This window comes from Saccopteryx bilineata, chromosome 10 (assembly GCF_036850765.1).
Source record: "Saccopteryx bilineata isolate mSacBil1 chromosome 10, mSacBil1_pri_phased_curated, whole genome shotgun sequence".
Classification (NCBI taxonomy): Eukaryota; Metazoa; Chordata; class Mammalia; order Chiroptera; family Emballonuridae; genus Saccopteryx; species Saccopteryx bilineata.
Window position 1 is genome coordinate 58,350,115 of NC_089499.1, and position 16,905 is coordinate 58,367,019.

Here is a 16,905-nt window from a genome sequence, read left to right on the forward strand (position 1 = left end):
TTCAGATCCCCGAGTCACACCCCCCCCCCCATCCCTCAGGGTCTCAGGACATTCAGAAAACTTAAGCAAATTCACCACTTGATAACTGCCCAAGCATTTTATACTACTGGGGAGCTTCTGAGACTCTGACATGGGGCGGGAGAACTCACCGCATTTATTTTCAAATGCCTTGATTATGGAAACAGCTTAAAATTCCACACCAACATCGTGTCCACAACATGAAAATTAAAATTTATTTTCCACAAAACTGAAGCATCTAGGTCAATAAATAAAACAATACATATTCTGTAAGTCTTTTATACTAAGAGGCCTGTTTGGGTCTTCAAGAGTGACTTTCCCTGGCCATTTCACCACACAAAGGCAGCTCGCTCTCGTAACATGCGGACACCAAAGCGCTGCCATTCTCGCTGATAGATCCACAGTTCCTGTGTTGTATCCAAACAGGCCAGCACTGCGCCCCCTTTCCATGCAATCAGCCGGGGATCCATGTCCTAGGACAGTGACAGAGGTCTATCAGCACAAGCAGGTAAGACGCACAAAGTACACAATCATTTATTTAATTTGGGGATGGACAAAACTAATAAGCCAGATTTCAACCTGCATTAAGGACCCATGAGCTATAGCTGTCTGTTTCGAGTGACTGGAACTTTTTCATTTTTATTACTGAAGCTGCTACTATTCACTATTATTCCACAAACAGCCCTCAAGACAGAACATATGTGCAGAAATAACTTACTTTGAATTTTGAGAATAAATATATCCCACAATCTCTCTCTCAGGATTAAAATTAAGCACATTCCCAGGATTATCAATGAGATATAATGAAATATGGGCACAATCTGTTTCTAAATTTCTAGGTTTATATTTTAAGATAGTTCCAGCCTAAAGATACTTAAAGATCACCTGGTCCAGGGACCAGCAGCAGATCCTTAATATGAAAGAGATAACAATGGAGTTGTTCTTGATGACAGGGTGACACCAGTCAGTTTTCTTCTTGCCCTCCTGCCCTTCTACAAAGGCAGAGTCATTCCTGGTAGTTTTGGAGAGCAGAGCAGGGACTAAAACCCAAAAAATACAATCCTCTTATCCAGAGCTCCTTTCCTCAAATCTGTGACCTGCTCTAAGTATTTCCACTGCCCTATCCCTCAAGAACCCCAGACACAAGCCTATGACTTCCAAGATTTTATTTGTCCACATACATTAGAATTAGAAATAATCAATACTGGTTTCATTTGCATACAGTCCAACTTGCACAACAAATAACATACCTTGGGCCTTGTGATCACTTCCACATTTTCAATAATTCGTCTAAAGGAAGGTGGCATTTTGTTGAGAATTCTGTGCTGCAGAAATTCTTGTGCTTTATGAAACATCAAACCACCTCCCACCACCAGGATGGAGCTGTACATCTTCTTTTTGGTATCATCAGATGCTGCGAAGACAGTGATAGCCCTTTCACTTTTTCTCCATAAGCACCACCACCCTAGGCCAAGCCACCATCACCTCTTGCTTGGATAACCGCAAGAGCCTTCTCAAGGATCTCTCCAACCCCTCCTCAACAATGCAGCCAGGGGAACCTTGCCAACCGCGAAAGTGAGCATGTTGCTGCCCCACCCTGCTACTCGCAGCATGACCACAACCTCTGAGGGGGTCTGGGGCATGCACTCACCTTCTGGCCTCATCGTCACACCCCATGGCCCTCACACAGGCTTATTCCTCAGCCTGAATGCCACCTATCTGTGACTGGCTAACCACCTACCCCTCCAAGTGGCTTTTCCTCAAGAAAGCCTTTCCTGACTCCCAACCTCTACACCTTCCCCAATGGGAGTAAAAATCCCTCATTATAGTTGTCAATCAGATGCCCTCAGTCAGCACTGCTTAGTTCAATTTTGTTGTACCTGCCACAGTTTTAATTTCACATTTGTGCGACAACTGTTTTTTAATTGAGAGGCAGGGAGGCAGAGAGACAGACTCCCATATGTCCCCCACCCCCACGGGTCCACCCAGCAAGCTCTACAGGGCAATGCTCTGCCCATCTGGGGCTGCTGCTCTGTTGCTTGGCAACCGAGCTATTTTAACACCTGAGGCCGAGGCCATGGAGCCATCCTCAGCACCCAGGGCCAATTTGCTCAAACTAATTGAGCCATTGTTGCACAGGAGGGCAGGCGAAGAGAAAGAGAGAGATAGAGAGAGAGACACACACACAGAAGTGAGAGAGGGAGGAATGGAGAAGCAGACGGTCGCTTCTCCTGTGTGCCCTGACTGGGAATTGAACCAGGGACTTCCACATGTCAGGCCAATGCTCTATCACTGAGTCAATCAGCCAGAGTTTGTGTGATAATTTGCCTTATTTTGGTCTGCTCCAACAAGGCCAGGAACCAGTTCCCCACATCCAACAATACAAGGTAGGTGCTCAATAGTTTCTGAATGACTATGCTATGCGACACTGCACAATGATACCCTAGATTGCACAGTTCATTTGCTATCTTCTGGCTTCCCCAAATGTGCTTACAACAGCAGTCTATGCTATGAAGGATGGCTTTATCCAGGCCCAAGGCCTTCCCTTCAAACAATGAAACGGCCGTCTTCCTGGACATCAGCGCAGTGAGGGCCTCCTCAGAGTCATTGCCAGCCATCAGACAGTCTCCCTGGGAGGATCCCAAGTCCACTTCCTGGGAATGGAGTCGTTCTGGAAGATCAGAGGACTGCCCACGAAGATCCCCTTCAAATCCAATGGGTTTGGGTGCAGACTTTCGGTCAGCAGTAGCTTTCGCAGACTTTAAATAAGTGAAAAGGACAATCAAGTAGGTGATATGATTATGACAGAAACCTTGATGTCCTACAGCTAGATTTATCCCCCCTCACACCCCAACTATACACTCCTATAAACAAAGGCCTGTTGCTTGGTTTCAGAGGAAATACACCAGAGTATACAACCAACCACCTGTGAGTAAGGTATGTACAGAAGAAGAGGATGTATTATGATCATTCTGAAGCAGTCACTGGCGGGCAGGACATGTCTCAGAACCATACTGTTACAGGTTGAGATTTAAAGTTGAGATATCAATGTAAACAAACTGTTCTCCCCTTAAACTGAGCCTTTAAGTGGAGAATTTCAGTGGAATTTCTTAGGCCAGTGACTGTTATGGAATCCTTACTTTCAGACCTTTTCTAACCACCTTGTGTTCACCTTTGGGATAAGAATGAAGACTAGAAAAGGCTTATAACCCTCTTCTCTCCACCATGAGCTGCTTTTCATTAGCAGATAATAGCTTTAATTTGTGCCCTTGCATCAGACATCCTATTACTGGGATCTGCTTTGGACAAAGGAATTTAGGTCTTTGCATATGCCACACACTTTAGATACATTATAATTAAGTAGGTGAGATTTTACTGAAAATATTTACTCTGGATAAATATTTACTCTGGCAGTGACTGCGATGACCCATTAATTAGGGGCAAACTTTTCCTGCAGGGACAAAAGTGTCTCCTCTCACACCAGGATCACTGCGCACCTGTTCTTGCTTGCTCTGTGTGGCCAGCAGGTAATGTTCATCATGAGGATCCTCAGGGTCACCCTGGGATCTGTGCTGCAGAGTTGTCATTTTTTGTCCCACGATTCCAAAAGTTGCCGGATAAAACAAAGCCATTGGAGCCTGCGCATGGAAGGAGAGGAATGACCAGCTGAGGAGACTGCCTCTTCAAGAAACTGACCCATTAAATTTTGTTTTGACAAAAAACAAAGCTGGCATGTTGGATCCCAGCAGCTCTCCAGTGTAGTGTTCCTTTTTGGGAGTAGCATTCTTTCTTCAATGCAGATAGGCCAGAAAACTCACCTACCATCCACCTGAACAGGTGATATGACACCAGAGAACCTCACAGCAAACGTAAAGTACCTCGTAATCTATTTCATAATTATCTAATAAGAATGGTGCCTCCCTTTGTAAATGACTAATCACATAGATAGTGGCTAATTAAAAAGATGGTTCTCAGATCTGTTTTCATTAGGCTTAGTGATTAACCTATTAGTTCTCATTCTGAGTTCGTGAGGTTTCCAACAATATTCTCTCAGTCTGAATAAGCCTCTCTGGCCTTCTTTCTACCCATAAAAATATACACCCACATGTTACCTGGAGTTTCTCATCTCCTAACCGAAATTGGTAAAGCAGGGCAGGGGAGTCTGGATGTCGAATCTGAAACTCATGGTCCTGAAGCCCAGAGATGTCCTGATTCCAGGGAAAGATGCTGTCAGTGAATCAGTAAAAGTGCACGTAAACTCCTCGAATTACAATTAAGCCTCCCTACCATCTAAATCTCACCTATGAAAGGCTGCCCTACAATTCTCTACCTCACCCATTGGAACTTAATATGAGTTTAATGATAATTTTTTTTTAACATTTGTGAAATTCTCACCATCTGCATTTTTTATAATGACCCAAATCAATAAGCAAATGTTCTCAATAACTGAGGAATGTTACCTAGTCTTATATTTCTGATTTTTTTTTTTTTTTTTGTAAGTGAGAGAAGGGGAGATAGTGAGACAGACTTCTGCACACACCACGAACAGGACTCACCTGGCAAACCCCTCTAGGGCCAATGCTTGAATCTACCAAGCTGTTTTCAGTGCCTGAGGCTAATACTTGAACTAACAATTTATCCTCAGCGCCTGGGGCCAATGCTCAAACCAATCAAGCCACTGGCTATGGGAGGGGAAGAGGGAGAGAAGTGGGTGAGGGAGGGGGAGAGAATCAGATGGCTGCTTCTCCTGTGTGCCCTGACCTAAAATTGAACCCAGGACATCCATACCCAGGATGTCCATTTGCCAGGCTGACATTCTATTCACTGAGCCAGCTGAACACGGCTTTCTCAAACTTTTAAATTCAGAATTCTACTATGTGTAAAGGTGAAAAAAAAAGATGTAAAACAGAATATATAAAAGTGGTAATCCATATAGAGCAATGATTAAATGTTGATTGTTCACAGTACTAAAAAAGTGCTTCAAAGGGTGCCACTTTATTAAATGGCACCTCAAGGTTTATCTTCAACCTTTATCAGAATGATCCCAGAGCTTATAAAAGAGAGATTTGCAAAACGCTCTTAAAAAACAAGCTGTTTCCCAGAGCCAGAGACACATGGCCACAGCTCGAGCCTTACCGAAACCCTCACTGCTTAAGGCCTTCAGCTTCAAGGCTTTATCAGATTAAATTAAAAGGGTAGCATGATATTGTTAAATTTTTCCTAAAAACAAAATGATGAATTTTGATTTAGCTCCCACCTGGTCTAAATGACAAAAAGTTTCTTTAAGGTGCTGCAGAAGAAGGCAATCCATTTTATTTGTTAACTGGCATTCTCTGTAAGGGAATCCCGCTCGCTGCATCAGCCAGTAGAAACATCTCGATACATCAGATCCTCCATATGCCAGACAAAGTCTAGAGTTAAGAGAAAAGGCAGATAAGTAAGCTGTCAGTTAAGGTGCAAAGGAGGGTTCAAAAACTCAATTAGGCACGGTGGAACAGTAAGTTTAAAAAAAATGTTTGTTGTAGGAATAAATTAAAGGATGAAAGAACAGATGGATGATGGGAGGGAGAAAGGGAACTCTTGAATAAACTAGAGGTAGGGCACCTAGAAGCAGTCATGCTATTTGCAAACAGTATTCAAGAAACAGAGAACACTATTACATCTAGCTCATTTCCAAGTTAATATGTTTACCATTTGACAGTTGTTGGCCTATGTATATTCCCTAGGTATATGATATAAAGGTGACACCATAAGACAAATTTATAGAGAAAATCTGAGAGGACATTACCCACTAACTGAAGGTATCTATGATTTGGAAAGACCATTGCTACAGTATTGGACTGGTTGGAGACCTGAATCCAGTATTTTCACCATACCTTGTGAACTGCTGGCACTAGATGATATAGACAATGGATGAACCAAAATAACTCATACTGGGTTTTAGAATATATTATAACTTGGGGTTGGAGACAACAGAATAACTTTTCTCATGGATTTCTTGGGACCTCTTTTATTTTTTTGTTTTATTATTATTTTTTTAAGTGAGAGGAAGAAAGATAGACAGACTCCTGCATGCGCCACAGCCGGGATCCATCTACAACCTCCCTCTGGGGCCAATGCTTGAATCAATTGAGCTATTCTCGGCATCTGAGGCTGATGCTAAGACCAATGGGCTATCCTCAGTGCCTGGGGCCAAAGCTTGAAGCAACTGAGCCACTGGCTGCAAGAGGGTAAGAGAGAGAGAAGGGGGAGAGGGAGAAGAGAAGCACATGGTTGTTTTTCATGTGTGCCCTGACTGAGGATCAAACCTGGGATGTCCACATGCTGGGCCAACTCTCTATCCACTCAGCCAATGTGCCAGAGCGGAGACCTCTTTTAAATTTGTTTCTATACTTGAGATTCAAACTGGACCTTGTATAAGGGACAAGAATTACAGTATCCTTAATAAGCCATCCTGAGAGCACAAAATGCTGCAAAGAGTACATATGTGTGTGCGCTACCTAAGTGTGCTTACCTGTGTTGGGCTGGTTCCAATGAGAACAAGCAGCAAACTTGCTCCTGATAGTCATTTTATCACCTCTTTTATCAGTGATGACACAGGAAAGGACGTGACCACCATAAAATTACCCACAGAACACCATTTATGACAAGAAGAGCAAATATTTAAATTGCTAGCTAGCTAGAGAACTCAAACCTGAAAACCTATTTTCTCCTACACGACTTGCCTATATCAAGCTTTGTTGTAATTGGTATCTCTGGGCCAGAACAAAGCAAAAGACACAGCTAACCTATACACTCCTCTGTGGACAGCACAGCACACACTAGCACTTTCAGGAGCTGCTGATGTGAACTTATATTTAAGAGCTCCAAAAAGAAAGGGTAAAATCAGTTGTTTATAGCCTTGCTAGAATTTGCACTTCCATAATCTTGCTGGTTTTCCTATGCAAAATTTGAATAGATAATTCCTTATAAATAATTTCTTTCTAACTTGTGATACTTTATAGTTGAACAGGTTGTGAAGGAAGAAGGATGGGGAATGCTACCTCCCAAGTCCCTTACCGAGTATTCCGATGAGAGACTCCATCCTCCACACAGCATACACTTGTCTTCTGGTCCCCAACATCTACAATACATGTGCTGCTTAAACCACTTCCAAAAGTGGCACACACAGACTCCTGATGGACCACAATCCCTAAAAAACCAAAGGTAGAGGAGCAGTCAGCTGGGGAGCAGTAACACTCCTAAGACAAATAATAAACTCAAGTCTAGGAACCTCAGAGCAAATACTCAATCACTGCTGACCCTCTCAAATAAGAATTTCAATAAAGCAGTGTTGGCCCTGGCCAGTTGGCTCAGTTGACAGAGCATCTACCTGGCACAGGGACATCCCAGGACTAACTCCCAGGCAGGGCACACAAGAGAAGCAACCGTCTCCTTCTCTCCCCCTCCCTTTTCTCTCCCTCTTTTCTTCCTGCATCCGGTGTCTCAATTGGTTCGGACCTGGGTGCTGAGGATAGCTCGGTTGGTGTGTGCGTCAGCCTCAGGTGCTAAAAATAGCTTGGTTGATTCAAGCATTGGTCCCAGACAGGGATTGCTGGATGTATCCTGGTTGGAGCACATATGGGAGTCTGTCTCACTATCTTCCCCCTCACACTTAAAAGTAAGTAAATAAATAAAGCAGTGAACTGGATTAAGTCTGTCAATAAAAAAAAAAAAAATTCTTTTGAAACCTTGAAAAAAAATTTCAAGGTTTCATTGGAGTATCAGACATACCTGAAAAACCCATCTTCATTAGGATCATATTCACTAACTCCTTCACATGTTGTTTATTATAAATATCAGGAATTAACAAGATACATCTATAATACTAAAAGAAGAACAAAGAAATGGTTAACACTGAAGTCAGGTCAAAATAAACTTCACAACACTTGCCTTTAGAGAGGATTCTCTCTAAAGCAGTAGGAGCAATGGTTAGAGGCCCACAACAAAAGGTCAAAATTCTCTATCTTTGGGGGTTTATGAAAAAACAGAAAATGTTGACATTTTTTTTTTCTTTTAGTTATTTAACACTTGTGAAATGAAAAATAAAAAAACTGATGTGTCTGAAAAGGTCCAGAAGGAAGGCATAAACATGAGCAAGTTTGCTGCCTGCAGAGCCATGGAGAGACACCAAACAAACACAGTAAGAAAAAGAGAAATCATTAAAGGAGAATTCAGTGAAAAAAAGATATCCTCAACACCCAAGGTCGAGAATGCTTCAAGGATACTGTATTACAAACAACTCAGGACTGTATACTTGTATGGATCAAGAATCTTAAAGACAATCCAAGTAATTGGGAATCTGAGCTCACCTTTAAATCTTTCAATGGAATTTCCAAGTACTTTTGTATTGCATGAGACCATATTACTTCAATATCTGCCAGAACGGCTGTAAGGGAGCCCCCAGCTCCTGGGTGAATATTTAACTGACCTCTTCTAATTGGCCAGTGAATATTGTAACAGTCCAATGGATTAACATACAAGGCCTAAAAAAGATGGGGAGAGGAACATATTGTTAAAACTCTTCTCTCAGGATTTTCTGGATTCATATTCACAATTCTAAGGCTAGAAATTATCAATACTTGCTGTTCTAAATGTGAGATGGTGGAGTATCTAACACTTCAGGAGCCAGTATGACTATCTGGTCCTCAACATAGGATTACAGAATGCTAGGAAACTCTAACTGGACGGCAAAGTAAATGAATTTTAGCATTAGAATCAGGTTTTCTTCCATTTCATTGTAAAAGAAGTTTCTTACCTCTTCTCCTACCAAAAACTCAGGGTGATGAGATGTGCTTGTCCACTTATTTCCAGAACAGTGATCTAAAATTGCAGGTCGCATCTGCTTGTTGTAGGAGCGTGCCTGAAACAAAAAAAAATTCACAAATTCTCTGAATTTATGCAAGGTAAAAAAAAGGGGGGGTGAGTGTAGTATGAGTCCTCTTTCCTCCTCTCCCATACTGACTAGAAAAAGTGGCAAACTTTTACCACAAACCCAAGATACTTGGGAAAATACTGACTGGTAAAAAAATGATTCTCTTGCCCTTTTCCAAAATCCTGATTTTTCCTGTGATTTTTAATACCTAGACTGCGATTCACAGCCAGTCCAAAAATAATGCACTCTATAATTGAATATAAATTTATATACCATACTGACTCATAAACACTCTTACTTGTATTAGTTTATCACATTAAAATAACAAATGTGCTAAGAATACAGCTTCCCACCAAGGTCCTGGAATTCTATCCTTAAGAATCTCAGGTGAACTGTAAATTTTATCAACTTGTGGTAAGAAACACCACTTTATAAATTTTTGTCTTGCCTAAGCATTTGTGACACTGATTCAGGTATTTCATAGGTGGTTATGAATAGTTTTTCTTATCTTTTTGAATTTTTATTTATTGATATTAGAGAGCGGAGCAGGGAGAGAAAGAGAGAGAAACACTGATTTGTGCTCCAGCCATTTATGTATTCATTGGTTGATTCTTGTATGTGCTCTTACTGGAACTTGAACCCACAACCTTGGCTCATCAGGACAATGTTCTAACCTACTGAGCTACTAGCAAGGATGGTTTTATTTCCTTTTTAAAGGAAATCCCATCTTGCATTTGCATAATGAAATAGGTAGTCAGTAAATGTATTATGATATAATAGCTGTGCTAAAAGAATAAATCTGAAAAATTGAAATCAAACCTGTTCAGGGGACACAGGAATTCGTCTTGTACCATTTGACATCTTTTTAGACCATATTGCTTGATCCACCATTTTAAGACCATTTTGTCTTTGTTCATTACTTTCAGGTTTCTAGGGAAAAAAGAATGAAAGATGAGCAGTACAAAGGACTCAGTGATAGAGAAGGCAATCTGGAGAACTACTAATTTAACGCAGGAATGGGAAATGCTCCCTTGTCAACAAGTAGTGTTTCCTTAATCTCATATGCATTAATCTTCAGAATTCAGTCATTAAAGATCCCTCAACATAAACCAACTATTTGCAAAAATCTGTAACCTTGAATTGATAAAGAACTTCACAGCACTAAGCAGAGCAGTCACTTTTACATTTACAGAGTATCTCAGAGACGCTCTCCTGTTAATGCCATTTCATGTTTATCATTTTATAGCAGTATTATACTCTTTCATCTGTTGTTTTGCTTAATTAACAAGTATACCAGTTACTGTGTTACCATAAAAAACATATCATAGCCCTGGCTGTGTAGCTCAGTTGGTTAGAGTATTGTCCTGATCCACCAAGGTTGTGGGTTCAACCTCTAGGGCAAACACAAGAATCAACCAATGAATGCATAAATAAGTGGAAAGACAAATTGATATTTCTCTCTCTCCCCCTTTTTCTATCTCTCTCTAAAATCAATCAATCAAATTCTTTTAAAAAGCACATACAACCCTGGCCAGTGGCTCAATGGATACAGCGTTGGTCCAGCATATGGATGTCCCGGGTTCAATCCCCAGTCAGGGCACACATGAGAAGTGACCATTTACTTCTCCCCCCTCCCAACCCCTCCCACGGCCAATGACTCAATTGGATGGAGCATGGCCCCAGGGCGATGGGAGCATGACAGCCTCAGGCACTAAGAATAGCTCCATACTCGAGCACTGGTTCCAGATGGGGTTGGTGGGAGGATCCCAGTGCATGTGGGAGTCTGCCTCACTATCTCTCCTCCACTTACCTAAAAAAAAAAAAAAAAAAAAGAACATAGTCATAAATTATTTTTATAGAAATGTTATTTTTTTCACTTTTTTTCTAAAGTAGAATTATTAAGATTCAAAGATACATGTGGATTTTAGATTCTTTTATCAAGTTATACTAAAAAGTAGAACCCTAAGCTGTGCTATCAGAATTACAGAAACTGCAAGTTACTTAAACTCTCCTTGATTTAAAATTTAAAAGTGGCTAACAATGTAATGTACATATTTAACACCAATCATAGAATATTTTCCTGATAATTACCATTTGTAAAATGAGAGAAAAGTATATTGTAAGGGAAAAAAAAAAGTATACTGTAAGGACATACACTTTTTTGCCTTTGACTTAATTTTGTAGTTAAGTGCTTCCTGTAGGAATTCAATTTGCTTATGAACTGAAAATATAAGTTCACTTTACTTACTTTTTTAAATATTTTATTTATTGATTTTTAGAGAGAGAGAAGAGAGAGAGAGAGAGAGAGAGAGAGAGAAGGGGGAGGAGCAGGAAGCATCAACTCCCATATGTGCCTTGACCAGGCAAGCCCAAGGTTTCGAACCGGCAACCTCAGTGTTCCAGGTCGACGCTTTATCCCACTGCGCCACCACAGGTCAAGCTCACTTTACTTATTATTTTTAATTGTATTGACTAATTTTAGAGAGAGAGGAAGGGAGAAAAAGAGATATATAGAGAGAAACATCAATTTGTTGTTAAACTTATTTATGCATTCATTGGTTGATTCCTGTCTGTGCCCTAACTGGGGATGTGTATCAGAGATGATGTTCTAACAAATTGAACTACCCGGTCAGGGCATGATTTCATTTTAAACTCTATCTAGAAGAGAAAATATGGCAGTCAGTTAATAGAGACCTGAATTCTTCATTTTAAGTGAGTGATCATTCTGTATTTTCCAGTAAAGATCACTTTCATCAATACCCAATTCATCCTGATGAATTAAAAAATTCAAATTTACTTTTTTAATAATCATTTCTTTTTTTTCTTTTCTGTATTTTTTTCTGTAGTGAGAAGCAGGGAGAGACAGACTCAAGCATGCGCCTGACCAGGATTCACCTGGCATGATCACTAGGGGGCGATGCTTTGCCCATCTGGGGCATTGCTCCATTGTAACCTGAGCCATTCTAGCGCCTGAGGCTGAAGCCATGGAGCCATCCTCAGCGCCCAGGCCAACTTTGCTCCAATGGAGCCTTGGCTGCAGGAGGGGAAGACAGAGATAGAGAAAGGACAGGGGGAAGGGTGGAGAAGCAGATAGGTGCTTCTCCTGTGTGCCCTGACTGGAAATCGAACCCAGGACTTCCACACGCCGGGCTGATGCTCTACCACTGAGCCAACCGGCCAGGGCATTATTTCTTTACTATCTAAAATTGCTAGCTCAGATGAAAAGTGATATTTGTAAACCTGAATGATGCTATTATTTTAAAACACAAAGCTATAAAGATGTTTATTCAGGATTATTGCATATACTTGAATGTCTAAGCCTTCCCAAGGAAACAACCTTGGGCTTTCTCTCCAGGTCCTCCATTTCTGACTTACGTTTAATCCCTCCCGTAGAAGCCAGTTGTCTTTATATAAGGGCTGCCCTTGTTGTTTGTGTCTTCGTGCAATGACATGAGGAATGCTGGCAGGAAGTGTGTCTGTGGCTCGACCAATCCTTAAAGTTGTTGAACCTGGATGTATGACAACAATGAAGTTGCTCTGGATTTGCTGCAAATATAAAAATATAGGAGTGTGACCTTAGTAATATACAGGTAACAAATTAAATAACATATAGTTAACAGGATAGACTAAGAAGTTAGTTTCCTGGGATGGTCATCACACTGAAAGGTATCAAAATAATTTGTAAAGGGAGTTCTCTGAGAAGCATCCAATTACTGCTCTCTACCTGAACACAAACTCATTTTACAGCTCTACGTTCCCAGGATTCAACTCACTGGACATAGCCCAACATATAACTGTTTAAATGCAAAGAACCATAATTATCCAATGCATATTAACTACTGGGCACTTCTGTGCCAGGCACAACGGGTACTATGGTGTCAAAGTCCCCAAAATCAGAGAACTTTCCATTTACTAGGGAAACCAGTTAAACAAGGAATAGGAGGGTAGGAAATACTATAACTAGTGAAATGCTGGCTTCCCCAAATCTGAATCACCTAAAGATGCTTGTAAAAAAATAAAAATTGACCCTAAGCTTTCACTACAAATTTTGTAAATCAGAATCTTCAGGGAGAGAGCCTAGGAATCTGCAATTTTCAAAAGCTCCTCAGGTAACTAGTATGACCACTCAGGTTTAAACCTACTGGCTGAACAGGTAACAAAAGAAATTAATGTAAGGATAGAATTATTATTTTGTAATATTGGAAAGTAAGGCTTAATGCATCAACTACTTCCAAGTGTGTACACAAACTGTATTTTGGCTACTTTCTTAAACACTTTACCCTTGTTGATTCTGTGCTATTAACCTAATCTGGCAAGAGTCTTGGGTTGAAAAGCCAGAGTTCACAATTCTATCTTCACAAATCAGAAAACTTTGCTGCATTTCATAATCTATTCTTGTGAGATGATGAACAAGGACTGATATAGTGATGCAAATCAGGGTCGTGGATGACTCTAAACTTTACTCTGAGATGATAACTGTTTTAGATTAGAATTCTGAAGGGGGAAGAATACAATATGAATCACTTGGGGAACCTGAACCATGTAAACCTGTTGAGGGATCCAGTTTCAGTAGGGAGTGGGGGAAATGAAAGGAACTCTGACAATCCCTTTAACAACATGAATAACTGCCACTTCAATCTGACTCATTAGCTTGCACCTGCTCTACACTGCTCTTGAAGCTACAGTTGTGTCTTCTTGGCATGTTTCCATTTAAAACAACATTTCCATACCCTGCCAACAGATAAAGTCCAGACCTACAAGATCAAGAATCTGCCTACTGCTCTAGCCTTATTCTAGAGCCACCTCCTTTATGGTCAGTATATCCCTCATACCATTTCTTGGATATTATTGTTTAAGATGAGATAGTTAATCATACAGATGCCACAGAGGACATGGGAAAACCAAAGGATGTTATACAAATAACTAAAGTTAAGGAAACGTTGCTCAAGTGGTTGTTATGGACCCAGGCTCTGGATTCAGAGAACTGGCTTCAAATTCAGACTGTGCCTCTTCCTTGTTCTGGATGCAGCACCTATTTCATTGAGTAATTGTGAAGATTACACGAGTAAATCACAATGTTCAATGTTCAGAGTCTGGCTAGCTCTTCCAGAGTTCTCCATTGCCTTCAGAAGTGGCCAGCCAGACTTTTTGGCTTATCTGACGATCATGATATGGCCATTGCTACCATTTTCAGTCACATTCCTTGCTCCCTTCTCTCCCTTAATTCCAGACATCCTGATCTCTAATTCATATCTTCTTAGCTCAGATTTCTTCCTTGCTGTTCTCTCCCTGAGATTCCCCCCCCCCCCCCCCAGCTAACTCTTAATCATCCTTCAGAACTTAGTTCATGTCACCTCCTCTGAAGGGCTGGAGGAGGTACCTGTGGTGTCCAACCAATACTGCCTTATGGTCCTCTGCACTAGCCTAGCCCACACCATACTCTATAGGTGGCCCCATCCACCAACAGTCAGCGCTCTGTGGGCGTCTCCCTCAGAGTAGGGGAATCCTAGAAGGTGGGAACCAGCAAGCCCTTACAGACCATTCACTCTGCTCCTGAACTAGGTAAGTAGAAAAACTGAGTCCTGTGCAACAGTAATAACCACCCTGAGGGGTTAACCATGTGCCAGCCACTATATACATAGTCTATAGCTGCCTGGCCAGCTGGGCATTATCTTTAACACATTTACCAGTAAGAAACCTACCTCAGAGATGTCCAAGAAGAAATGCTGAGCGTTAATCACTGTTGTGAATTTTACTTTACCTTTGCCCACTTTCCGATAGTAATGCTGGTGCTTTCTTCACTGATTATTAGTAATGTGATATATATAAAGGTCCTTTGCCTGCCATGTACTGCAATAACGTTTTCCTGGTATTACTTAATCATGTTTTTGACACACGTGCACCCAAAGTGTACTTAAACAAATGACCTTCTCATTGCTTTTAAGCTTGCAATGACCTCCACTACCTAAGATTACCTTAACAAAGAAAAGAACCTGAGCCTCTATCAATTACCAAGAATCCAGATACAATCGCTGTAAACCAGGCCCGGTTCCAGCTCTGTGTGCGATCACTTAAACCTCAACTTGGGAGGTGGGGGAAGCACTGTCCTGGTTCCCAGGCCGGGGAAACTGAGGTTCGCACAGCGGTCGCTGGGGACGCAGCCCTCGCCCAAACGATCCGAGAGGGAGACAGCACCCCCAACACCACCCACCCTCCACCGTGGGGGCCCGAAGCCTGCCGTCGGCCACCAGGCTCCCCCACCCAGTCCCGACAGCCGAAGTCCGAGGCCAGGCTGCGGGGCCCTCACCGAGCCCCGCCCTCGGCGCCTAACCTCCTGCAGCGACTCCGGTACCAGCGCGGGCACGATGGGCCGCTTCACGCCGCGCTGCTCCTTTTCCTTCTCCCCGCCCTTCTCCTTCCCGTTCTCCGCGTCCCCCTTCTCCGCCTGGGTCATTGCGGCCACAGGAAACGCAAGCCAGTAAGTTGGGGCCGCGCGGCACCCTGCGGAGCCCCGGCGCAAGCGCAGTCTCCCGGCGGCCGTCGCCGCAGAGAATCCCGGGAAATGGAAGGGCGGAGCTGTCCGCGGCGGAGCCGAGGTTGCCGGGTGCCCAGGTGTGTGGATTAAATGTCAATGGGTGGTGCTGCGATAGGTCCTGGTCATAGCAAGCCGGCAGTGTCCGGCACTTTTTGTTCTGAGCGTTCACCACGGACCACCCAATAACCGGTATCTCATTTCGCCGTCACACCTGCCCCCTCTGGATCCCAAACACCATAAAACGTTCTCATATTTGACTGGTCTGCTTAGTCCTGCCCCTGGTGTTAGGGTTGTCTGAGGCTAGGACGCCTCTCACACACTTCTTGGATGACTTGATCCAGTTTCATTGCTTTAAATATGAAGCTAACCCCAAATATTTCCAGTGTGGACCTCTCCCCCAGATCCAGATAGATATATTTGGTATCTCTCCTTGGATGTCGACAAAGCAATGCAAACTTTTTTTAGACATGTCCAAACTGAAAATTTTTTTTTTCCAAAATGTATTTTTCCCTGCAGCAAGTAAAGAATTTATTGCCCATATAGGAGAAGTCAGAGAAAAAGAGGACCTCGGAAACAGGTTCAGGGGGTTAGCCTGCCCGCTGCTCCCCTGGTCACAAGTCTGGTGGGGTCAGTCCCTTAGAGCTTAGGAGAGGGAGGAAAGGAAAAAAGGAAAACGTGCCTGGGGGGAGGTGTAGGGCGTGCTCCAGAGGGAGAGTAGCGCCCCAAAATAGAATTCTTCATCAACCCCAGCTCCCAAAAAACCTACTCCCACTTTTACCATCTCAGTGAATGTCACTTTGATACCATTCCTATCCCTATTTCCTGGCAAGTGGGATTGAATAAATATTTATAAATAAATGGATATAAAATGCTTTTATGTCAACACTTTGGCTTCAAAGCCTGTTAAACACTGTGAGTAGAATTATCTGTATTATTCATTCTTCCAATAAATATTCAGTGCCTATTACATGTTGTCACTGTTCAAAGTATTGGGGTAAAAATGACAAACTCTCTAACCCCACAGAGCTTCTGTTCTGATGAAAGAATGTAAATTAGTAACTAGCATTCTGATGAGTGTTAAAGACAAAACAACCATATAGAATTAAAATTTGTCAAGATAGCACTGAGATCCATATATTTAAAGACCACCTAACAACTCTTCCTTTTGTTAGCTCAGTTTTGTTGGTTATGGCTTTATAAATACACTGACAATTATATATGGCAGCAAACCAAACACCTTGTATTAAAAACTCATGGGACAGGCCCTGGCCGGTTGGCTCAGCGGTAGAGCGTCGGCCTGGCGTGCAAGAGTCCCAGGTTCGATTCCCGGCCAAGGCACACAGGAGAAGCGCCCATCTGCTTCTCCACCCCTCCCCCTCTCCTTCCTCTCTGTCTCTCTCTTTCCCTCCCGCAGCCAAGGCTCCATTGGAGCAAAGTT

At 42.2% G+C, this 16,905-nt stretch overlaps 1 protein-coding gene across 1 annotated transcript; it reads right to left on the minus strand.

Annotated features, from left to right (window-relative positions):
- Window positions 1-210: 210 nt before the first annotated feature.
- Window positions 211-15,464, minus strand: ACTR8 (actin related protein 8). Its single transcript, XM_066245994.1, has 13 exons — window positions 15,264-15,464; window positions 12,308-12,478; window positions 9,752-9,862; window positions 8,816-8,920; window positions 8,370-8,543; window positions 7,792-7,885; window positions 7,078-7,210; window positions 5,276-5,429; window positions 4,131-4,226; window positions 3,516-3,656; window positions 2,513-2,777; window positions 1,269-1,432; window positions 211-491 (listed from the first exon to the last, which is right to left on the minus strand). The coding sequence occupies exons 1-13, from the start codon at window positions 15,384-15,386 to the stop codon at window positions 348-350; spliced, it is 1,875 nt and encodes a 624-aa protein (XP_066102091.1). The 5' UTR covers window positions 15,387-15,464; the 3' UTR covers window positions 211-347.
- Window positions 15,465-16,905: the final 1,441 nt, after the last annotated feature.